The sequence below is a fragment of the Gossypium arboreum genome, chromosome 3 (assembly GCF_025698485.1).
Source record: "Gossypium arboreum isolate Shixiya-1 chromosome 3, ASM2569848v2, whole genome shotgun sequence".
NCBI lineage: Eukaryota > Viridiplantae > Streptophyta > Magnoliopsida > Malvales > Malvaceae > Gossypium > Gossypium arboreum.
The window spans coordinates 108,672,336-108,699,197 of record NC_069072.1 but is presented as its reverse complement, the minus strand read 5'-3'; the positions used below and the strand labels follow the sequence as shown (position 1 = coordinate 108,699,197).

The 26,862-nt window shown below is 35.9% G+C and overlaps 1 protein-coding gene across 1 annotated transcript; it reads right to left on the bottom strand.

The window, feature by feature from the left end:
• Positions 1-16,181: 16,181 nt before the first annotated feature.
• LOC108474133 (serine/threonine-protein kinase BSK1-like) lies at positions 16,182-20,606 on the bottom strand. The gene is made up of 9 exons (XM_017776054.2): positions 19,751-20,606; positions 19,514-19,649; positions 19,057-19,190; positions 18,868-18,973; positions 18,068-18,153; positions 17,515-17,703; positions 17,182-17,346; positions 16,985-17,098; positions 16,182-16,686 (listed from the first exon to the last, which is right to left on the bottom strand). Exons 1-9 carry the CDS (start codon positions 20,129-20,131, stop codon positions 16,432-16,434), a joined length of 1,566 nt encoding a protein of 521 aa, XP_017631543.1. The 5' UTR covers positions 20,132-20,606; the 3' UTR covers positions 16,182-16,431.
• Positions 20,607-26,862: the final 6,256 nt, after the last annotated feature.

Here is a 26,862-nt window from a genome sequence, read left to right as displayed (position 1 = left end):
GTCTTAGAAACTCAAATTTTGATAAGGTGGCCATAATTTGTGTCATGTATGATGGATGATTAAGGCCAAGGAAAAATTCATGAAATTGGCATAGTCTACTGCAGTAACTGTTGCGGACAGCAGCAGTGAGATGAGATTGAAAAATCACTAAAAATAGTAGAAGTAGAATTAAATAGTGAGTAAATTATGGAACTGAACCTTGATGAATCTATTTTTATATGGACGAAACGAAACGACCATATGAGCGGTATACTGAGAAATATTAAGGTTCTCGTGAGACAGGGCCAGAACGGTTTCTGGGTCCCCTGTCGCGACTTTGAAAATTTACCATAAATTATCCAGAAAGAATTAGGAGTCATGCCTTATATGTAAAGATTCCATTTTGAGTCTAGTTTCATTAGAAACAAACGGCACCAGTATTAAAGCCCTGTACAGGAGATATTCAAGTTGTAACGCGCGAAGGTCAGAGCAGTCGGTCCCTGTAACATGGGTGACTTTAACTAATAAACTGTACCAATTGGCCCAACCAAAAATTCTAAAATAAATCCATGGATGGGTATATGAGTCTAAATTCAGGAAAATTTACGAAACCAGTTTCCGAGTTTTGAAACTCGAGATATGATTTTAAGGCGACGGTGACGCAGTTTTCCAGCCTGACTGGTAACGTCAAATTGGTTGGTATCTTGAGAGGGTTTGGTTGTTAACCCTCGTGTCCGACACGGCGTCGGTCACGAAGTTAGGGGTATTACAATTTTATTGGTATCAGAGCTATGGTTTAGTCGGTTCTAGGACTACCATAGCGCGTGTGAGTCTAGCTATACATGCCAAATTGTTAGCGCTTAATAATGTGATGACTTCGACGGTTGGAATTTTTGTTTTGATTAGCAATGGAACCCGGGTAGAGAGACCCTTGGCGGATGACATTGAAAGTGTAGCGGCTGCTCTGCGCAAGGGACACCGCCTGTTGAGCCTCGTCATCCGCGAATAATCAAAATGAAGGGCGAAACAAGCCTTCTTCACCATGATGAATGAGTGGGTCGCGTAATATGCCCGAACCAACCCGGCTGTCCAACCATTCCCGAATTTAAATACTCCACCCCAAGAGCCCGCAATGCCTCCAAAGGATCGATCCTGTGAGGCTGAGTAAACCACCGTGGACTTGATTAGGAAGCGTGGGGCGAGGAGTTCAAGGCCATAGTTACTTGATGATGCCGAAAAGGCCGAGTTCGCTCGATAACACCATTAGAGTGTTAGATGAACTGCCATGCACACCGATGAATGTCTTAAGTGTGCTATATCCTTGTTGAGACTCACTTACTATTGGTGGAGGACTTTAATTTCCATAGTCCCAAATGAACGAGTTACTTGGGATTTCTTCCAATCCAATTTCAAAGAAATACATTAGTCAACAGTTCATCGATCGAAGCGTAAGGAATTCTTGGAACTCAAGCAAGGCCGGATGATCAGATCTGAATCTGAACATGAGTTCGTAAGACTTAGTCGGTATGCTCGGAGTGTGTGGCTGATGAGGTTGCGATGTGCAAAAGATTTGAAGAAGGATTGAATGAAGAGTTAAAGTTACTAGTGGAATTTTGGAGATAAAGGAGTTCGTGACACTAGTCGAACGAGCTCGCAAGGCGGAAGAACTTGGGAAGGAGAAGAAGAAGGCTGAATTTGAAACAAGAGATTACCGTAAAAGATCGACGAGTAAAGCTCCGTTCTCACTGTAAAGAGGTTCAGGAGGACACCAGTAAGTCGAGGACGACTGTGGGAATTTCCATTAGAGCCCGACCATTGACGGACTCCCGAGCTACTTCAGTAGCTAGTGTGGGCAATAATCGTCAAGAGAGACCTGAATGCCCCCAATGTGGAAGACGACACCTAGGTGAATGTTGGGGTAAGTCATTAATAGGGCTCTGTTATGGATGCGGTTCTAAGGACCACTTCATTAGAGATTGCACGGAGCTAGATGAGAGGAATAAGACGCAAGGTGCAAGACCTAGTGGAACGACGGTGGAGGTAGGCCCCGAGAATCTCTGGAGGTAGGGGTGGTAATCGAGAGGAGCCTCTAATATGGCTGTCCGATCCGAGACCCGTACTCTGCTAGAGCATATGCCATCCGCGACGAGAGGAGGCATCCTCCCCGACGTTACCAATGGTACTTTTACTCTCTTTGATACTATTGTGATTGCATTGATTGACCCCTCTCTACTCACTCATATGTATGTGAAACCTTAGCATCCAAAGAAGACTCTACCGTTGAGTCTCATGAGTTCGTAATTCAGTGTCAAACCCTTTGGGTCAATACGTGCTCGTTGATAAAGTGTGCAAGAGATGCCCCTAATAATTCGAGAATCCTGCTTTTCCGGCAGATCGATGCTTTACCATTTAATGAATTCGATGTTATTCTTGGTATGGATTGGTGACCGTACATGATGCAAAGGTGGATCGCAAAAGGAAAACCATTGATTTGAGGAGTGCAAATAATGAGGTAGTCCGAGTCGAGTCTACTGATTTAAAAGGAGCGCCAGCGATAATATCTTCTATGACCGCTCGGAGGTATGTGAAAAAGGGGTGTGAAACATACCTTGCGTATGTGTTTGGAAGTAAAGAGACGGAAAGGAAACTCGAATCGGTACCAGTGGTTTGTGAGTATTCAGATGTTTTTCCTGAGGAGTTACCGGGATTGCCACCGGTTCGAGAAGTGGAATTCGCATCGGTTGTACCGGGTACTACGCCGATTTCAATAGCCCCGTATCGTATGGCATTAACGGAATTAAAGGAATTGAAGGTTCAATTGCAAGAATTGACGGATAGAGGTTTCGCTCGACCGAGTTTTTCTCCATGGGGCGCACTTGTATTGTTTGTGAAGAAGAAGGACGGAACCATGAGGTTGTGCATCGACTATCGTCAACTCAATAAAGTGACGATAAAGAATAAATATCCATTGCCACGAATTGACGATTTGTTTGATCAATTAAAGGGAGCCTCGGTGTTTTCAAAGATAGATTTGAGGTCGGGGTACTATCAGTTGAGGGTCCGAGAATCGGACATACCCAAAACCGCTTTTAGAACGAGGTACGGTCACTCTGAATTCTTGGTGATGCCGTTTGGGCTCACTAATGCCCTGCGGTGTTTATGGATTTAATGAATAGAATTTTCAGGCCATACTTGGATCGGTTCATAGTTGTATTTATCGATGACATTTTGGTCTATTCGAGAGATGAAATCGAGCATCTTGAACACCGAGGCTAGTGTTGCAAATCTTACGAGATAAGTAGTTATACGCAAAGTTCAGTAAATGTGAATTTTGGTTGAAAGAGGTTAGCTTTTTGGGGCACGTGGTGTCCGCGATCGGTGTCGTGGTGGACCCGAACAAAATTCGCCATAGTCGATTGGAAACCACCAAGGAATGTTACCGTTAGGAGCTTTTTGGGGCTTGCGGTTATTACCGACGATTTGTAAAAGGTTTCTCGACGATAGCCACGCCAATGACGGCTACTCCAAAAGGATGTTAAGTTCGAATGGACGGAGAAATGTCGAAAAGTTTCGATCAACTGAAAGCTTATTTGACTGAAGCCCCAATTCTAGTGCAACCCGAATCGGGCAAAGAGTTTGTCATTTATAGTGACGCATCCCTACTTGGGTTGGGTTGGGTTGCGTATTGATGCAAGAAGGGCGAGTTGTGGCCTATCGTCGAGGCAATTAAAGCCACATGAGAAAAATTATCCGAGCCATGATCTCGAATTGGTCGCCATCGTATTCGCCTTAAAGATATGGCGACATTACTTATTTGGTGAGAAGTGCCATGTGTATTCGGATCACAAAAGTCTCAAATATTTGATGACCCAAAGAGACTTAAATCTGCGACAAAGGCGATGGCTCGAGTTGTTAAAAGATTATGAGCTCGTCATTGATTATCACCGGGAAGGGCTAATGTGGTTGCGATGCCTTAAGCGGAAATCACTATTTGCTTTATGAGCGATGAATGTACACTTGCCTATCCTACCCGACAATGTGTTAGTAGCTGAATTGAAAGCCAAACCATTATTGATACGTCAAATTCGTGAAGCTCGTAAAGTCGACGATGAGTTGGTTGCAAAGCGGGATGAGTGTGTTCGAACAAGGACTCGAATTTCAAATCGATGATGACGATTGTTTGAGGTTCGAAGTCGTCTGTGTGTCCCAAAGAATTGAACTTATTCCAATAATTTTGAACGAAGCCCATTGTAGCCGAATGGCAATCCACCCGGGAGTACGAAGATGTACAACGATTTGAAACGTCGGTTTTGGTGGCATGGTATGAAACAGGACATCTCCGACTTTGTTTGAGATGTTTAATATGTCAACAAGTGAAAGCGGAACATCAAGTGCCTTCAGATTGCTTCACCGATCACGATACCCGAGTGGAAATGGGATCGAGTCACAATGGACTTTGTGTCCGGCCGCCATTGTCACTAGTAAGAAGGATGCGATTTGGGTTGTTGTTGATAGACCGACTAAGTCGGCTCACTTTATCCCCGCATGTCACGGATTTTTCATTGGATAAACTAGCCGAATTGTGCGTTTCTCGATTGTGAGATTACACGGGTACCGATTTCTATTGTGTCGGATAGAGATCCGAGATTTACCTCGCGATTTTGGAAGAAATTTCAAGAAGCTTTGGGTACCAAGTTGTATTTCAGACCGCCTTTCACCCCAAACCGATGGTCAATCCGAACGGATAATTCAAATACTCGAGGATATGTTGAGATGTTGTATCCTTGAGTTTAGTGGTTCATGGAACAGTATCGCCTTTGATTGAATTCGCTACAACAATAGCTTTCAATCAAGTATTAAGATGGCGCCTTACGAGGCTTTATACTGATCGTAAATGCCGTACCCCATTATTCTGGATGAACTTAGTGAAGGTAAATTCTTCGAGGTTGATTTGGTTAAGGATGCGAGCAAAGAGTTCGAGTAATTCGTGAAAGTTTGAAAGTCGCCGGATCGCCAAAAGTCGTATGCGGATTTGAAAAGAAAAGATATTGAATATCGTGTTAGAGACAAGGTCTTTCTCAAAGTTTCACCTTGGAAGAAGGTGCTTAGATTTGGCCGTAAGGAAAATTGAGCCCGAGGTTCATCGGGCCATATGAAATATCTGAACGAGTCGGTCCATCGCGTATCATTTGATTTTGCCCCTGAACTTGAAAGGATTCACAACGTCTTCCATGTTTCGATGCTTGACGTTATAGATCGACCGTCACACGTAATTAGTCCATCGAGGTTGAAATTCAAGCCGATATGAGTTATGAAGAAGAACCGATTCGTATCCTAGCTCGTGAAGTGAAGGAGTTGCGAAACAAAAGAGTTCCATTAGTAAAAGTGTTATGGCTCAAACACGGATGGAAGAAGCTACTTGGGAACCCGAGAACTCTATGAAAGAGCGTTACCCAAACCTATTTACGGTAAGATTTTCGGGACGAAAATTTCTTAAGTGGGGAGAGTTGTGACAGCCAAAATTGACCCTAGTCGGAAGTGGTTTCGGGACCGCTAAACCGAGTCACCGAAATGTTTGAACGTAATATTTATTGTCTAGAATATGTAATTATGAATGTGTGAAAATTTCAAGCTTGATTTAGCCGATAGCATGTGAATTCAGTTAGTAGGACTTGTGTGACACTTTTGAAAAGTGATAGGCTAATCTATAAGGACCTAATAGTGCATGTAGTCAAAGGAGGACTTGCATGTCAAATTTCCCCCTAATAGTTAGTGGCCGCCATGACAAGAGATTATGGGTAAAAACATGTCATAAAACATGTTGGGACAATGGTGTATGTAAGAAAAAATAAAATAGTGAGCATGGGAATTTAATAATGAAAGGAACAAAAAAAAAAAAGAGAAAAAATGGTCTCATGCATGCCCATTGCCGTGAGTGTGGAGAAAGAAAGAAGAATTTTTGTTCATCATTTTCATTTCCTTTGGGCTGAAAATTCTAAGGAAGAAGGAAGGAATTCTTGTTTCATGTTGGTTTGGAAGAGGTTTAGGAGGAGGTTTGGCCATACTTGTACCTCGATTAAGGTAAGTTTGATGTTTTGCCATGAGATTCATGTATATTTTAGTTGCTAGCTTGATGTTCTTGTTAGCCCATGGTTCAAATCTTTGTTATGTCATGGGAATGAAATTCGGCCAAAGTGAATATGGTGTTAATGCCATTGCATGCTAAATATCAAGCTTGATAATGATTCATGTGATGGTGGATTGAGGATTCTTAGATTTTCTTTTAGCATTTTTGAATGAGATACTAAGTTCTTTGTTTAACCATGACCAAATTGAAACGGTATGGTGTTGTGGTATTCGCCATGTTATATCCATAAGTATGATTCATGCATGTTGCATGGTAAGTAAGATTTAAGCTTTGGATATGTGTGTATATTTGGATATAAGCCACTTGAGAATTCGCCATTGCACCTACATGAATATATGTTTGCACATGATGAATTGGTATGACATGTATACTATTTTAAGGTGTCTATTTGCTTGTGATGTTGTTTCGGTTATGAAATAAATGAGAGATGTGTATAGAACTACAATATGTAATGCGTTAATTAGGAAAATGTATGCTGTTTTTTTGTGTAGTATTAAGTGTAAAATTGGCCTCCACATAGACATGCATATTCGGCCAAAGGAAGTAGATTGGTGTGCATGTATTCGGTTAGAGGCAACCATATTGAAGCCTTATCTTGGCTTAGATTGTTGACCAAATGGGTAATAAGTGAGGATGGTTGCGAATATACAAACATACATATGCATGTGTAATTGAATTATGAATGTTTAGCAAGAGGGTTAAACTAGTTGATTTATTGATTAAGCTCAAGGAGTTAAAGAAGGAGAATCAAGCAAGGGAAAGACGAAGGTCATCGAGTAGCCGACTTGGACTATTTTACCCAACACAAGGTAAGTCGTTAAGCGTATATTTGGTGTTGATTTAAATGATCAATATATATATGCAAATGTGTTTAAATGAGTTGGTGTGTAAATGGAAATGTATGTGTATGGAATGATGCCATTGTTGAATGTATAAAGGCAGCAAAATACATAAGGTATTGGTCTCGGCACTAAGTGTGCGGGTATAAATGGACACGGTGACAAGATTGGCACTAAGTGTGCGGGTTTAAATTGTACAGCACTAAGTGTGCGAGTTTGATTATATAGCACTAAGTGTGCGAGTTGAATACATATAGCACTAAGTGTGCGGATTCACTATATGCTCTTGCATTACAATTGGCACTGAGTGTGCGACATTATCGAGCTAATCCCGGACAGCGGATCGGGTAAGTACCTCGAGCTCATGACGAATAGAAAATATGTTCATGCTCGGGGTTGAATTTGGTAAGTCTTAAATCTATGTGATGATTGAAATTGTATGATTGTGGTGGAAATGAGTTAGTGTGTGAAAATGCCTCAAATATCTTGTTGTGTAGAATATGAAATGTGGATGTATGACTTGGTATGAGATTGGACCGAAAGGTCCGAGGAATTATGGTATAGATTCGATATGGATGAGTACCTAGCCTCGTTTATTGTTTCATGTTGTAGTAACTTTATCGAGTGGATTGATGAATGCTTACGACTTACTGAGTTGTAAACTCACTCGGTGTTTTTCTTGTCACCCATTTTAGGTCTCTCGGACTCGTATTGTTTGCGTGATCGGGACCGTCGTTGAAGTCATCACACCGGCTGAAATCTTGTGGTATTGTTTTTGTTGTTGAAGAACATTTGGCATGTATAGGCTATTATATTTTGTCGAATTGTGGGTTGTAAACTTTAAGCCATGTGAAAATGGCCTATGTGGTCGTCGAGTGGGATGCTAGAACCTATAGCCACGAGTCTTAGAAACTCAAATTTTGATAAGGTGGCCATAATTTGTGTCATGTATGATGGATGATTAAGGCCAAGGAAAAATTCATGAAATTGGCATAGTCTACTGCAGTAACTGTTGCGGACAGCAGCAGTGAGATGAGATTGAAAATCACTAAAAATAGTAGAAGTAGAATTAAATAGTGAGTAAATTATGGAACTGAACCTTGATGAATCTATTTTATATGGACGAAACGAAACGACCATATGAGCGGTATACTGAGAAATATTAAGGTTCTCGTGAGACAGGGCCAGAACGGTTTCTGGGTCCCCTGTCGCGACTTTGAAAATTTACCATAAATTATCCAGAAAGAATTAGGAGTCATGCCTTATATGTAAAGATTCCATTTTGAGTCTAGTTTCATTAGAAACAAACGGCACCAGTATTAAAGCCCTGTACAGGGAGATATTCAAGTTGTAACGCGCGAAGGTCAGAGCAGTCGGTCCCTGTAACATGGGTGACTTTAACTAATAAACTGTACCAATTGGCCCAACCAAAAATTCTAAAAATAAATCCATGGATGGGTATATGAGTCTAAATTCAGGGAAAATTTACGAAACCAGTTTCCGAGTTTTGAAACTCGAGATATGATTTTTAAGGCGACGGTGACGCAGTTTTCCAGCCTGACTGGTAACGTCAAATTGGTTGGTATCTTGAGAGGGTTTGGCCGTTAACCCCTCGTGTCCGACACCGGCGTCGGTCACGAGTTAGGGGTATTACAACGTTAGTCCGAGAATTGACTAAACCATAGCTCTGATACCACTAAATGTAACATCCCTTACCTGTATCCGTCACCGAAATAGGATTCAAGGCATTACTTGACTTAAACGTAAACAAGCACACAAAATTGAGCCATAAAATTTCATCCAATTTGAAACCTTTCATTCAAATGTAATTTGTCCCTTTAAAGACCCCACGAGGCTCAAGACATACACTAGAGCGGTTTGGGACTAAATCAAGAACTTTCGAAATGTTTTTGACACTTAGAAAATTTTCTTGTTTTGGAGAATCACACGCCTCTATGGGTAGGCCGTGTGGTCACACACGCCCGTGTGGCTTGGGACACGCCCGTGTGGCTTGGGACACTCCCGTGTCCTCAGCCTATGTAACTCTCTGACTATGACATCATCAAGAAAATAAGGTCACACGGCCAAGTCACACGCCTGTGTGCTTAGGCCGTGTGGCAAATTAAATTCCAAAAATTAAGTGCAAACTTCACACGGCCTGGGCACACGCCGATGTCCTAAGGTCGTGCCCTTCACACGGTTGAGACATATGATCATGTCTCTACCCGTGTGTTTACTACTGGGTATTCTGTTTGCATTAATTATGGTGCAGGGGACAAATGGCCAAATCACGGCCTAGACACATGCCCGTGTGGACAAATTTGAGGCTATTTTCCAAGTCATTTGTCACCCTTAAATACTCATTTACTCATTCATCTTAGATGCCATGCAACATAATATATTTAGTCACTCAAAAACTCATAGACATGATTAATCCATGCCTTTGTAATGTCAACATATCACACATTCAAACCATCATATTTTCACATGGCATTCCACACCAATTTCATATTCATTCACCATGCTAAACCTACTTTCAATTTACTCAATTATACCATAGCTTTTGTCATCCTTATTAGCCATGATTCATTCTCTTAGCACATATGCCACACATCACACATCTTATCCACAAGCAATCACATCAAGCATAAAACATTGTATGCATGCATAATTGATCAAGGTTACAACCCAAATGATCAATATGAACCATATCACATGGCCATATACAAAACGAATCAAATGTTACCATAAGCCAATACATTTAGCTAAACCAATATGACATATAATAAAAAGGCCAAGCCCCTATACATGTCGTACTCAAAATATTGAGACTAACTATACCCAAATGTCTAGTTGATAGTGTGATCGAGCCTCCGACGTCCTTCGATCCCCGAGCTAGTTTGGAAGTACTATAAGAAAATAAGAAAGAGATGGGAGTAAGCATAAAGCTTAGTAAGTTCACATACAAATAAATAGCAACATAATCATATGTATAAATACCATTGACCTAACATAGTTTACTTATGTATTATTATAAATTCTTAGGCATAGCTTAATTTGTAAACATAGCTTATTCAATTTAAATCTTACCAAAATTTCATCACATATCAAGCTAATTCAAATGAGTTTATCGTACATACCTGTACCAACTCGTAACACATTGTCATGTTTCCACATCATTGACTTGCTCATCGAATAACTCATAGGTTTACCCGTTAAACACTCGGAATACTATCGGATACACGAAAAACTTGCACAGAGTGCTTCAAACGCAGCCACATGCTACCTCACATTAATCACACATTGCTCGCTCTCGAGCTAATCACGGGCCTGCTCACACAAGCTGACAGGTACCCGCAACACATGCCGGACTACCCAGCCACCGGTAAAATGTACAAGACTAGCATCTAGATTCATATAGTCACATATACACATAATCTCATGAGCTAATAATCACATAGTTCCTAGTGACATGTCACTTGTATTCTAAACTATTCGTAAGGTTCCAACGGGATTTTCTCGACGTCACATCTTTGTCGAACTCGTTCACAAAGTCGTTCTCATTGACCATTATGTCATTCATTCACTCATCATAATAATTAAACATAGGATTTCATAAATTAATAAAGCATTAAAACATGATTCAACATTTCATTATTTACACATGAACTTACCTCAGTGCAAAATGCGGACAATTAATTCGATTTAGTCCAAAATCTTGTTCTTTCCCCGGTCTAGGTCCAGACTCTGTTTTTATTGATCTATAATAGCAAATTCAGCTCATTTAATCTTCACATTATTCAAAATAGTCCATAAATCATACTTTGGAAAAATTACACTTTTACCCCTAAACTTTTACATAATTACAACTTAGCCTCTAGGCTCGTAAAATGAAATGTGTTCGTTTTCTTTGATACCCAAGCCTAGCCAAACTTATATTATGCTCATACCAGCCCAAATTTTCTTTCAAATCATATTTTTAACCATTTATTTCACCACGTTTACAAAAGGGTCCTTTTTAGGTGTTTTCATGAAAAACCACTTAGTAAAAGATGTTTATCATGCATCAAACTTTCATATTCCTCCATTAAACATCAAAATAAAAACATGTCACACATGGGTCAAATTTGATACATGATCCCTAGCACAAAATATGGCTAAAAATGGATAGATTATGTTTTAATGACATAAAAAATGCAAAGAACATCAAAAAGGATGCTAGGATTGACTTACTTTCAAGCTTGAAAAGTTGAAAAACCCTAGATTTGGAGAGCTTGAGAATTTCAGCTATGGAATGGAGAAGATGAACACAATTTTGACTTATTTTTCCCTTTTTATTCTTTTATTAACCAAATGATAAAAATGCCCTTAAGGCCTTTCTTTCAAATTTTTCCTATTCATGCCCATTTTTCTCCATAATTATAGAAATTGGGCAAATTACTATTTAAGAACATCTAATCAATAATCCATGGCAATTTCATTCCTAAAGCTTCTAGAACTCACATTTTGCAACTTTTGCAATTTAGTCCTAAATGTCAAATTTGACACTTTATAAATAAAATTTCTTCATGAAACCTTCACACAAGCATGCAATCATATTATAGACCCCGTGAGAATCATAAAATAATTATTTCTATTTCATATTTGCGGCCTTGAAATTAGTATTCCGGCTAGGCCTTAATTCAAGATGTTACAGATACACGATGCTACTTACACAAGTTTCAGAAAATCTACAACACATGCAGGACCTCAAGCCATCGGTACGGTATCCATCACCGGTACATAATACCTGCTAAATAAAATACTTTCACAAAGCCTACTAAATATACATCATCCCGAAGCTTGCTAAATATACACCAGGATGAAGCTTGCTAAATATACACTGACACAAAGCCTGCTATGCCCTAATGACATGTCATTTGTATCCTATCTATTCACTAGGTTTACATGGACTTATCTTGTATACCATAACCTATACATACAACTTTTTCCTCGATCACATACATACCATAATCTTTCTATTTTTATAGCATAATACCATATTTCACAAGAGCAACGCATATCATGTCATAATATAATTCATTTTCAACTTGGAACATCTCTATACTTTACATTTCGATCATTACTATTTCATTTCATAACTATTCAATGGATCACATAATCCTTTACATTTCTATAATACGATTACAATTCAATTCATACATATAACTTTGCCATATTTTACAAGTTGGTTCTTTGTTTCCATTTTCAAAACTTACTTTAGTTAAGTATGTAAATCATAAGTACACACATATACGTATTTATATACCTTTTCACATATATCCAAATTTTAATTGAAAATATCAATAGACATAACCAAAATTTAATATGAACTTACCTAAATTGATTCTGCAGCAAAAATGACTCTAAGGTCTAATCAGTAATTTTTCCTTTTCTGCGTTTGTCTATTGATTGATCCGTTTCTTAATCTATATAATAATTTAACTCAATTATCCAATTCAAATGCTTTTAAATACTAAAATTCAATATTTGACCTTTTATTAACATTTTACACTTACCCTAAACCCTAAACTTTCAAATCTATCACAATTAAACCAACTTTATGCTAGTCGAATTTTTCACTATGCAATTACAACCCATATTTATTAAAATATCACAAGAGTTTCATGGTAAATTAATCTTTTTACCAATTTAGTCCTTAAACTTAAAACTAACCAAAATCACTTAACAAAATAGTTCTAAAACATTTCCAAGCTTCAAATCTTCCATTTAATATCAAGAATATCCAAAAATCATCAATGGTAATTTTAACAAACTTTAACAGTTTTGAAAATGAATATACAAGTTAGCTGAACCTAATTGCAAAGATCTCAAAAACATAAAAATTACGAGAAACGAGTGAAAATGGCTTACCATGCAAGGGAATATCAATGGTCAAACCTTCAACTTATTTATCCATGGTGTTTCGATTGAGAGAATAAAAGTGAATAAGATGATATTGATTAAGTTTTGTTTTAAGTTTTATTTACTTTATTATTAACTTTAATTTTAATCAAAATTCATTATAAAAGTAACCACAAGCCGTCCATCATCAAACACATGGTCTAATTACAACATAAGTCCTCACACATCCACTAATTAAACCATTTAATTAATAAAATTCAATTGTGCTTAACTTTTACGACTTTTACAATTTAATCTTTTTTTCCTTAATTAACTAACCAAACATTAAAATTCCCAAACCGAACCTTCAGAAGCCAATATAATAATCCCGTAAATATTTACAAGCTCGATTTACAAAAACAGGTCTCAATACCTCATTTTCCGAAATCACTTTACTTACAGACAATCAACTTATACTTAACTATTCATTCAAATAACAAAAATTATCAAATTAAATTTTAATATAATACTATATTTGACTCGTAAATATTAAATAATAATATTTACGAATTCACTTTTCGAATTTGTGGCCCTGAAACTACTGTTTTTAACACCACTGAAAAATCGGCTATTACACCAACACTTAGGTTAAAGATGTTCACAATGTTCTTCAAGACGATCATAATGAAGAACTTGAAGAAGACCAAGACCCTCCACCGGCTTCTTCTTCTGCTCAACTGTCTACTCAGCCTCTCTCCGACGAAATGTCTCTTGTCATCCTTGGTGCAATTACCTCCTTAACTGATGAGTTTAAGGGTTTCAGCACTCAGGTAGATGATGCCTTTGAACATTTTAATGATAATTTTCGTGGTTTAGACTCTAGAATGTCTAGGATGGAGGAAAATATTGCATTTCTAATGTCTCAATTCCTTCTTCCTCCTCCTCCTCTTTCACCTCAAGGAGACTAGGATGCATATATTTCATTTTCTCATGCATCTCACTCATGTTTATTGCACATTTTCTTATCTCTATGGTAGAACTTAATGTTTATTTTGGCATCTTATTTATAGATGCTTGTTGGTTTATTTTGATACATCTATGTTAATTCTTTGATTTTCCAATTATTTACTATTTTATTGGACTAACAAAGTCTCTCTCTTAAGTTTTATTTGCTAATTTTTAATAAAACAAAAAGGGGGAAAAGATAAGAGAAATATAAATTATTGGTATTTGGGTGATTTTATGACGATCTTTTAATGCCAACATTAAGTGACTATTTTTTAGTGTTAAATCCTTGTTTCCAAAATTTCATAAAAAAACCAAGTCATTGATTCAAATTGAACTTTAAAAAGGGGAATAACAAATTCAAAAACAAATTTACCAAAAAATTTTGTTATATAAAAAGGGAGATTGTTGAACTAGCTTTATTTGTTAAATTATTTTGATATAACAAACATCTCTTTAAAATATAAATTTAATTTTTGAACAAAGAATTCAAAGCATGAATAATATTTCAAAACTTTTAAACATCTTAGAAAATGCTTTAAACACTTAGAATATTTTTGAAAAAGTTCGAAAATAAATTTAAACTCTTGAATTTAATCAAAATCATTTTAAATCAATTGAAAAACTACTCCCTACAAGAAGTATTGATGTTTTCCAAAATGTATCAATACTTGTAAAATTTTATGATACTTCATATTTTTATTGATACCAAATATCGATACCTTGAAAATTATATCGATACTTATTAACATTTAACGATACCAAAAATTTATATTGATACCAATTTTGCATTTTGTTTTTCATGATCTATTAAAAAATGTCAAAAAGTATCAATACCCATAAAATTATATCGATACCTTTTACCAAGTATCAATAAATCATTTTTGGTATCATTGGAAACTAATTTTAACGGTCACTGAACCAGACATTAAATGTCTCTAGTATCGATACTCGGACAAAAAATATCGATACTTTTTATTATAGGTGAATTTAATGGTCTAGTATTTCCATCCCAACAGCTTTATTTATTCTCCCAACAAGTACAACGGTTGGAAATGAAGCAGAATGTATAAATACCAGCTTCTGATGGTCCTACAACAACTAGAGATATAATTAAGCTTAAAGATCAATCAATTCAACCTTAGTGCTCAATTCTTTCATATTTTTCTTATACACACTTGTGAGCTTCTATTGTTATTCTTTAGCTCAAGTGTATTCTTGTTTATTTGTGCTTTATTGGCAAACATTCTGATCTTATTAGGACTATTTCTTAGTTTGCTTCTTTGTAATTCTTTGATAGGGTTTGTCTTAAGATTTGGGTAGAAATATTAAGAGAGTTGTAAGGTTAAATATTGTCTTCAAATGTTGAACAAATTAGTGAATTTCAAAAAATCCTTAGTTGTGGAAAGATAAGGTAGTGGAGTGAGCAATTGGGGCTGAACCACTCTAAATCTTTGCGTTCATTATTTCATACTTCTTTGCTTTCACCAAATCTTTTAAAGGCCAACTCAAACCCCCTCTTAGCAATTTTGGTTTGATCAATCGAGCTAACAACCACCGTGGCCCCTTAAGACTAAGTGAACTAAGACTTCTTAAATGAGTTCAGAAAGAAATATGTGAGCTGATTCTATCTTTATAAGAAAAAGAGAGTTTATCCAACTTAAACAAAGTAATATGTCAATGGTGGAAATGAAAGAAAATTTGTATGGTTGAGCAAGCATGCTTGGGAATTTGTGGCCATCGAAGAAGACATTTATTTGCTTGTCGGGGCTTTAGAGTTGAGAGAATTTACTGCTCTGACTAAGAGGGCTCAAAATATGAAAGATATAAAGGTCAATAAGTAAAATGCCAATTTAAAAAAGTAAAGACCGAGGCAAGAGAAGTTCTACTAGCTCTATGAAACCACAGTCAGCCAAAAAGGCCAAAGGTTTGAAAGGTCACTCCTCCGTCCCTTCATGACTTCATAGGAGAGGATACAAAGTAGCACATTAAACATTTTATAAAAATACAGGTACCATAATAAAACAAATATTAGTAGTTTAAGTGTCACATTAGACATTTTTAAAGTACAAGTATCACATGAAATATTTTATTAAAATACAAATACCAAATCTGACATTATCCATATAACCATATGGTCTATAGATTTTCAACATCCCAATTGGAAAATCAAACTTTTTGCTAAAAATATATATATTTTTTAAATATCCTAATTGATCTTCCATATGTACACTTAAATTTTGAAACATATCCTTGAGACATAATAGTTGGCTCCGGAAACAAAACTCAGCAATATTTCTTCTACAAAGACAAAGAAAAAACTATAATAAACGAAATCAATTATTTCATTAAAATCAAAGAACAGGAAAAGGTGAGCAATGCAAAACAAATGCCTTCCTCCCTCCACATTACATCATCCCATAAATTGCTTGGCACAAAACCACAATTTCAATTTCCATTATACATTAATCTCAGCATGCTTGCTTACAACCACAAGGACAGCCACAAATTGCTCTTTAGCCCCCCACCCATACAAAAAATAAGAACGTTACAGAACCACAAACTTGAACCAACGTCTCAAGATCCTCTGCCACCCCGTTGCCTTTTTTCTTCTAGTGCCGCAGCTTCATTCAACATGTCAGCTGCATCCTTCTGCATTTCTAGCTTGGCCAAGGCTACAGCCTGCATGTAAAATGCTGTTGACCAGTCGGGGTACACACATTGTGCTTGCATTGCATCTCGGAGGGCAGCATCTGGTTGATCGCACAGAAGATAACAAAGACTTCTTCGTGCATAAACAGTTGGAGAAACCATGGTTCCAACGTCTATGAACTGAAAAGAAAACGGGATCAAATTAACCATTAATGCAGAAAAATGCTATCTATTTTCCTTTAGCCAATTATCTATGTAACTTCCAAATTGTGCTCCAATGCATAAACCATAACCAATAAGATCTCAAATTCCCCCCTCTCATTTTTCTATAGAGCCAAAAGCCCATAGATTCAAACTGATACATTACAAGCACAATGAAGTAAAGTAATTGGGGCAACAGGCTCTGTGCCTTTTCAGACCACACAAATTCTGTGAATGAATGTAATCTGTCCATCCCAGAAAGAAATGGAATGTATACCTGAGAATAACAATCTATAGCAGTTTTAAACTCTTTGTCACGAAATGCTACATCTCCCCGCTTTCTTGCCTCCAGCATATCTCGCATTTGTTGAGTCCACTCTTGAAAGGAGAGCTGAACCAGTCCATATCCAAACGAATTTAACACCACATAATAGGTAGGCATCCACAAATCTACAGTTCTATGATATTACTTACCTCATTTGTTCCTTCATCATCTTTGTAATGTGTCATTACCAAAATTTGATGGATAGCTGTGAGATCCATCCGTGAACAGGCATCACCCATTGGAGACAACGGCTGCTGTGGAGTAGGAGGCCCCTCCTCATGCTTGGGAATTCCCAACATCACATAAGATGGAACCTGCAAATGAATACCAAGTCCTCACCTCAGAGTCTGATAAAATACAAATTCTAATATTTCATAAGAACAAAACTGCAAAACGCAAACAATATTTCCATGAATGCACATCCAAAAAGTAAACTTGAGGAAATTTAGAGGGAGAGCAAAGGTGGAAGAAAGATGGCTCACATCAGGTTTATTTTGCAATGGGGCAAGCGTAGTCACAAGATCTTTGGTATTTGGCCTCTCCCTTGGTTCATATTGCAAACATTGTGAGGCAAGATCAAAGACCACAGTTGCCTCTTCAGATGAAAAGTGTCCCTCTAGATGTGAATCCATTAAGAGAAGAATGTTTTTGCCTCTTATCATATCCAGAGCCTGCATACAAATAAAGAATTTTTATTTTTGGAAAATAATACCCCCAAAATTAATAACTTTTGTGAATGCCAAGAAGGAGGCAGAATAAAAGACAGGAAAATTCAAGTGGCAACAGAATCATATTTTCATCCCTTATTCTCATTAAGAATCATCAAGTATAAATCAGGTGGAGTCATCATATCCACGAACTGAAAATTATACCAAACATGTATAGTTATAATATCGACCATCTGTGAGAAATAAAAAAATCCTTGGTATCCATACATCCAACACGTTTAAACAAGAAATAGTGCAATCACTTCATTATGAAAATAGATTACAGCTTTCCAATCAGCAAAAGAGTAGAAAATGTATATATACTTACATGACTTGGAGGAATGTGTTTTCCACTGAGAAGATCCAAAAGGACAGTTCCAAAGCTGAATATAACACTTTCAGGAGTAACCCTTCCTAGAACACAGATATTAATAAGCTCAATCATTCTAGCTAAGAACAATTCTGAAACAAATAACCGATGGTTAACATCATCAGTCCTAGAAACTTCAAAGCTCTAAATAATCAGTTTTCATGATAGACTTGGTTCACTAGTATATTCTCAAATTATGCAGTTGCACAACACAGCTTGGAATCCTTAGAAGCTTAAGGCATTGCGATCATCTATAAATATCAGAAATGGACAAAGCTATCAAACATACTATCAATCCCAAGGAAAAGCTAAAGACTTCAGCAAAAGCAAAAGAAGATTCATTGATGGTCTGAAATATCCAACATTACAACCGACCCCCCCCCCCCCCAAACCATCCCTTTTGTTTCCCCATATTTGGTAAAATTGAATATATGCCAGTAATTCTCACACAATCTATGAAGAGCAAGTTTAAGAATGTCAAATTCATTTATAAAAGACGCATGATCATAGTTTGGAAAGGATCACATAGTGGAGGTGTTCGCAAAAAAGTCCATATTTGTAGATTTGCATAAAATTAAGGCTCCTCCCCTCTAACTTAGGAGAAAATATGAATGATAATTCAGATCTAAACATTTGAAAACAATTGACCAAATGAATAAGTTTTGGATTTACACATACACACAATGGAAAGCAAGATTGTCTTCTTTCTCTTAAGTGAGGGAGAAGTTGAATAATAAGAAGAATTAAAAAGCTGATACCATTTCTTAAATACTCAGGAGGCGTGTATGCAAGATTTGTACTATAACTTTTTCCATCCCTGCTGTTCTTCATCAAACCAAAACATGAAAGTCGAGGATCGCCATTCTGCAAAAACCATTAAAAAGGTTATTAATAAGCTCGACAAAACAAATACAAAGAGCTAAAAAAAGAGAGTTTTGTTGCAATACCTCATCAAAGAGAACCCTATATGCATTCAAATCATGGTACAATGGACGACCTTCGCTGCTACAATAATCTAATGCTTCAGCTATGTATAAAGCAACTCTCAACCGCATAGCCCACTCAATAGTCTGGTTCTCCCCTATCAAGCAAATAAAGAACAGAAATTATTTTCAAGCCAAAAACTGAAACATTAAAAGGAAGACAATATGGCAACACAATATGATTTTACATTTTTACTTATGTTACTTGAAAAGCATGACTTAAGGTGATAACTTAAAGATATTATCATGCAGGATCTAACTGGTTCAGAGACATTAGCTGGAAACAAGAATTTAACAGAAGACATCAATAAACACCCAACAAGTTAGGTCAGAGGAAATAATAATTGCACTCAAATTTAATTATATTTAGTTTACTTTTGTTCAGGAAAAAAAAAAGTGATAGTAAAAATTGGAACCATACAGTGAAATAAATGCTTTGCAAGGGTATCATTCGGCATGTACTCAGCAACAAGCAATCTCTCGTCGCCATCGCAGCAATACCCAATCAAATTAGCCACTCTCTTATGTCTAAGGTTTCCAACACCGCGAGCTTCATCCTTTAATGATAAACAGAAAAAGAGATTAAAAAAAACAAAAGAAAATCAGAAGAAGGGAAACCCTAAAAATGGAAATGGTTCAACAAAAAAAGAAAGCATACGGCGAATTGTTTAGGATCGGGCCAGGCTAATCTAGTGAATTTCTTGATGGCGATCCAACGTCGATTATTGTCGTTTTGGAGGCGGCCTTTATAGACCACGTTGGGGGCCTTTTCACCGCATTCAGAGACGATGAAATCGGAACTGAAGTTGTTTGTGGCAGCCTTGAGCTCAGCAAGGGAGAACTCGGAGAAATCAGGGAAGCCCGCAGCCCCACCGGCAAGGGAATCTTTTCCAGCATTGGAAAGTGAGGAAGGGCCATTATTGGTCTGAGTGACACAATTGGTGTTGGTGTTGTTGTTGTAGAGGTGGTGGTGGTGGTGGTGATTGGTTTTGTGCAGTGAATCGGGTCTTCTCAGAAAGGTGGATTCGCAGCAGCCCATAACTCGGGGTGAGTTGACTCAGACGACTAATTTATAAATTATAACCATAGAGATTCCTCTTCCTCTTTGATTTATTTAATCTCTTTTTTTTTTTTTTAAAGTTATATAGTTTGGAGTTTATTCAATTAATGGCAGAGGGAAGGGATGGAGAAGCTATTTGGTTTTGGGAAGTTTCGAAGGAAAGAAGGAAGGAAGGAAAGGTGAGGACGACGTCGTGTGGGCGACTGTGTGTGTGAGAGAGAGAGAGAGTTTACACCATAGGAGTGTGAAAGAAAGAGAGACAGGTTTCTCTTTCTTTCTTTCTTTCGTTGTTTCTCTCTCTCTTTTTCCGTCGGCCTCTTTCAGCCCTTTCTGCACTGACAAAACCTTCTGTCCCTTTCTCGACGTTGCTTTCTATCTTTCTTATATTTTTTTTTTCTCGCCTTAATAACAATTGTATGCTACAATAATATACTATTAGTCTATAGCTATTATACTATTGAATTGTCCTTTTTACGTCCTTGATTTGATTTGATTCAAGGGTCTTTTGTCTTCATCTACTTACTAATTAATCTCTGCTTCTATTTCTGCTTCACTCTTAAGTCTATATTTAATCATATTTATTTTTAGATGACTTCTTTAGAATTGCATTTTATTTCTGTATTCTAAATTACCTCATATAAATTTTTATAAATAATTTTTAAAAATAAATTTTTATAATTTTTTATAATTATTTAAGTTTCCACTCCAAAATAAATCTAGATAATTGTTTGTCTAGGTTCATCTTACCTTAAACAAACATTTGTTAAGGTTCATTTTAACATTATTTTTAATAATTTTTAATAATTTTAACAATTTCTTATCATTTTAAATACTTTCCTATAATTTTCTAATTTTTTATAATTTTAATAATAATTTGAAAAACCATGTCGATATCATGATTATAAAAACTTTTTTTAGATTTTTAAATTTGTTTAAATATTGTCACAATAGCATAAGATACACGTGGCACTTCATGTGCCATTTTCTAGTTGCTCAGCTAGTCATATCAATGCTTGACAGTAGAAATTGGTGAAATTTTAATAGAATGGCTAGTTTTCTTTTTTTATCTAACGTACGAGAACTAATTTGTTCATTTTTTTAATAGAGAGGGAAAATGCAATCTAATTCCTACTGTAGGGGCTTCCATGATACTTTTACTACATTGGGTTTTATGCTTTTTCTTTCAAATAAAAGTTAATTTTACCTTGGATATTATTTTCGACGTCATCTTTTAACGGTGAATTTTTAATAGAATGATCAATTTGCACTTTCCTCTAATGTATAGAGGTTAATTTGACCATTTTTTAATAGAATAGGCTAAATGTAATTTAACTCCTAGTATAGGGGCTTCCATGGTACTTTTATAATTATAATTTTTATCGCCCATTATTTTATTCAAGTGAAAAATATTTAATTTCTTGCATAATGATATTAATTAAAAATAATTAATTTTAAAATTTTAAAAATTAAAATAATTAATTATTTTATGTGAAAGATAAATTTTAATGACAATTATTTATTATTATAAATAATATCTATACTTATTATAAAACCTTTAACTTAGTATTATGGGTTGATCGAGCTTTTGTCCTTTCATGCTTTCTTTTAAATGATAACTAACTTATATTATGATAATAATGCTTTTGTTTTTTTATACTTTTATATAATCCTTTCATACTTTTATATAATTTTTATTTACTCTAATCTAATCTTTAAATAAAAAGATTAAAAAGTACATATCCAAGAATCAAACATGTGTTTAATAAAATTTATTTACAGTCAGGAAATTGATAGTATTTGGACATACAAGAAAGGATGAAAGTTATGGAGGAGTAACTGCCTTCACAACAGAGAAGATATGAGGAGCACCAAAAGCATACAAGAGCAAATGCATAAATAGAGGCAAGCAAATGAAAGAAACACAAAGAACGAAAGGCTAATAGAAGAATTGAGAGTATGCAAAGTGATCCATGATCAAGATCCATCACAAAAGGGAGGAGGAATCCATTCATTCTTAGCATAGACGTCGGCATGCAAACTAAGGTAATGATGATTTGGTAGATGATATTGAATTTGATAATAGCTATGAAAAAGAAGATAATGATAGTTATAGTTATTATACTAAAATACCTTAGAGCGGAAAATAGAGAAGTTAGAAAAGCATATAAGGGATTTCCTGAAGGTTGAAGCCTCATAACTAGTTAAAAAGTAAAAAAGTAAGCCTCTACATGAAAAAATATTGCGACATTGTCCCCTTACCTTCAAATTCCAAAGATGATGTATAATGTTCAGTGAAATCCCCAAGATCGTTTGGTTCATTATGTAAACCACATGAACATTTTTGGAGCCTTAGATGAGGTTAAACATAGAGTATTCTCAATGACATTGAAGGATTAAGCACATGTATGATACTTACAACTTCCGCAACATTTTATTTCAAACTTTTAATAGTTGACAGACTTGTTCATGAGTAGGTTCTTAGCAAACAAAATGTTGAAACAGTCACCTACATACGTTATGTCCATCAAAAAACGTGAGGATAAGCCTTTGTGAGACTTTGTAAAAAGGTTCTGCCCAACAACCATGATAACAAAGGATGTCCTTGAAGAGATTGTTTGTAACAGTCCTAACCCATATCCGTCGCCGGAACAGGGTTATAGAGCATTACCGGAGTTTACAGAAAAAATACAGTTAATTTATGTAATTTACTATTCATATCTGAAACCAATCATGTTCAATCATATTGTCCCTTGAATAAACTCTCGAGGCCTAATTCATGAGTTAGAAACAAGTCGGGACTAAATCGAAAACTCAAAGAATTTTTCGTAAAATTCCAATTTTTTTCTTAAATACAGGGGTCACATGCCTGTGTGGGTAGGCCGTATGGCTCACGTGGCCAAATGACACGCCCGTGTCGTAGATCATGTGGGCATTCAATATAAGGCACACGGCTGTGTCCCAGTCCGTGTTCATACCCGTGTAACTATCTAACTTGGGTCACATGACCATTCACACGCCCATGTGCTAGGCTGTGTGGACAATTTAATTTTTAAAAATTAAATGCATGATTCACACAGCCAAGACACACGCCCGTGTGTTGGACTGTATGTTTCACATGGCTGAAACACACGCTCGTGTCTCTGCCAGTGTAACTAAGTCTGAGTATTCTATTTCTCAATGTCTAAGATGTAGGGGACACATGGCCAAACCACATGTCCGTGCTCATGGTCGTGTGTCACACACGGTTGAAACACACGCTCTTGTCTCTACCCGTGTAGACAAAATAAGGCCATTTCCAAGCCTTATTTCTTACCCAAATTTTGTCTTCTACCTACATTAACATTTTAATACATTTCCAAACCAATTCAAGTCATTTAAATTAGGCCAAATACAAGTATTGTGTATAACATATTAGTACATATGTTTAAGTGATTAAACTTACCAAATTTGCATTTATGTTTATATGCAAATTTTATCAATTATACTAATTCAAATCCATTCATCATATGGTTTATATACCTTTACCATAAAACCATTTTCAATACACATCAAACATGATAGGGCCTCATATAATTACATCAAATTGTGCTTAACACTAGCCATTCTAATGGCTAGTTACAACCAAAATATTTTATCATTTAATCTATTTAACCTATACATGTCATTATATTAAAAGTTAGCTTGTTTCAAATACTGAGAGGTCTAAGGGATAGTGTGATGTGACTCCAACCAAGTTCCAACAGTCACTAGCCTCCGAGCATAATAAAACAGGGAAAAATAAAACAAGTAAGCATATTATGCTTAGTAAGTTCGTATATCAAGAATTTAACTTACCAATTATATTCATTTAAAGTAAGCATACAAACATGCATCCAAAACATTGTGGCCAATTGCCTAAACACATGTTCTCATCAAACAAGTTAGTCATGAAATTTACATGAATATCAAAAAAACAAAGATGAGCTCATCATGTAACCATTTCCAGGTATTTCAGAGATATTCAAGATATACTTCATTTAATTCTCATATTTTCTCATATTAGAAGTTGTCCGTTGAATCATTAAAATATCGATGGATACTCAGGTAGTACACACAAGGTGTACTTATCAATGATCCGTCAATTCATATACAGGGGTGCTCATTAGAGCACATAATCGGGAAGTCCTCTCTCGAGTCATATAACAGGATGCTCATGTGAGCGATGTAACAGGAAGCTTATCCGAGCTAAATTAGGAAGCTCATAAGAGCTATAAACAGGAAGTTCAAAAAGAACTTTTAATCCGGAAGCTCTTAAAGAGCCTATCAGGAAGCTCACAAAGAGCAGTATACCAGGGGCTCTGGATAGTCATATATATGAGGAAGTTCAAGCGAGCTATATCAAGATGCTCACAAGGAGCTACATTTGTGTCCGTAACATGTACAAGATCACAACCGATCATAAACAGGACGCTCACAAAGAGCTGCGGTAGTCCATAACACATGTAAAATTACTACCGATCAGGACGCTCGCAGAACTATATAACGGGAAGCTCGAGAGGACTAATCCCAAGATGCTCGTAAGAGCTATGGTATGCCCGCAACATATGTAGGACTACAACCAATTCGAGAAATCTTGTATCCATCGAATTTCATTTATTCAAACTAGACTTAACATTTATCGAGTAATATCTGGCATGTAATTCATTTCATACATTAAACATTTATACAATTCAGACAAATTTAACATTCAATTCAAATAAATTAACATTTATAATCTAGTTACACGAACTTACCTTGATACTTGTTCGAGAATCTACTAATTCGACACTTTTTGTTTTCTTCGATCCAACTCAGTATTAGGTTTTTTTGGATCTATATAAATGAATTTAATAATCAATTTAATTCATTTCATGCTCAATTTAATTCAATTCACATTCTAGGAAAAATTACCATTTTGCCCCTATACTTTTCATTAATTCCAATTTTGTCCTTAGGCTCGAAAAATGAAATTCATGCAATTTGATTCTTATTCCAAGCCTAACTAATTTTTACATATAACATTTACAGCACATATATTTCATAAAAATCAGAAATTTTCCATGAATTTTACATCTTTACTATTTAGTCCCTAAATAACAATTTCATGAAAATTCACTTTACAAAAGTTGTTTATCTATCAACAACCTTTCATTTCTACCACAAATTTCAGAATTTCAGTATATTCATCTATGACAAAATTTTGATACTTTGATAACTTTACAAATTAATCCCCAAAATAGATAAATTAGGTTGTTACGATCTCGAAAATATAAAAATTACTAAAAACTGAACATGATTACTTACCTAATTAAGCTTGCTTGATTTTCTTTCTCTTTCCTAGGGTTTCCATAGAATTTGGGGAAGAAGATGATAATAAATGATGATATTAGATATTTATTTTATTTATCATCTTTTATTTATTTCAATTTCCAATTTAGTCCTTTTCTTTTTCTAATTTTCCATGGATGAATCATCAAAAATATCAACTAAATTCTCTTAATGGTCTAATTACCATATAAGGACCTCAAATTTTGAATTCCATGGCTATTTGATACCTATAGCTACTAGAACTCAACTTTTGCATTTTATGCAATTTGGTCCTTTCTATAATTAAACATGAAATCGATAAAATTTTCTTATCGAAATTTTCACACGTATTTCCTATCATGATGCAGACCATGCAATAATTTTAAAATAAATTTTCTTTTTGACTCGGATTTGTGGTCCTAAAACCACTGTTTCGATTTCACTGAAACAAGTTGTTACAACTCTCCCCCTTTAAATAGTTTTCGTCCTCGAAAATCTTATTAGTAAAGAGGTTTGGATATTACTTTCCCATTGTTTCCTCTGATTCCCAGGTAGCTTCTTCAATCCCATGTCGTTGCCAAAGAACTTTTACTAAAGCTATCTTTTTATTTATTAATTCTTTTGTCTCTCATGCCAGGATTTTAATCGGTTTTTCACTGTAAGTCATGTCATGCTGAATTTCCACTTCTGTAGGAGAGATAACATGTGAAGGATCTGACTGAGACTATCATAACATAGACACATGAAAAACATTATGAATTCTATCAAACTCCAGTGGTAATGCCAATCTATAAGCAACAAGTCCGATTCTTTCAATAACTTCATATGGTCCGATGAACCGTGGACTTAGTTTTACTTTAGAGCCAAACCGGAGAACTTTCTTCCAAGGTGATACTTTCAAGAATACCTTATCATCGATATGAAATTTTATCTCTTTTCGTTTAAGATCGGCATAAGACTTTTAATGATTAGAGGCTGCTTTCAAACTACCTTGAATCACCTCACCTTTTCTTCAGTTTCACGGACTAAATCAACTCGATGTATCTTTTTCTCACTTAGCTCTATCCAATACAATGGAGTTTTACATTTACAACTATACAAAGCCTCTATGGTGCCATTTTGATGCTGGACTGATAGCTATTATTGTATGTAAATTCAATTAAAGGTAGATACTTTTCCCAGTTACCTTGAATTCCAAAATACAACACCAAAACATATCTTTCAAAATCTGTATAACACGTTCAGATTGTCCATCAATTTGAGGATGGAATGCGGTACTAAAACGTAGTTGTGTAACCAGAGCTTCTTGCAACTTGCTCCAAAATCGAGATGTAAATCAAGGATCTCTGTCTGAAATAAGGGAAATTGGTACTCCATGCAGAAAC

What these genes read in the sequence shown, in the direction of transcription:
- LOC108474133 (XM_017776054.2), bottom strand. Translation starts at nt 20,131, where the DNA reads ATGGGCTGCTGCGAATCCACCTTTCTGAGAAGACCCGATTCACTGCAC. An exon ending in CCGATCCTAAACAATTCGCC is followed by an intron (nt 19,650 to 19,750) that starts GTATGCTTTCTT and finishes TTATCATTAAAG; the next exon opens with GATGAAGCTCGCGGTGTTGG. An exon ending in TGCAAAGCATTTATTTCACT is followed by an intron (nt 19,191 to 19,513) that starts GTATGGTTCCAA and finishes TTTGCTTGATAG; the next exon opens with GGGAGAACCAGACTATTGAG.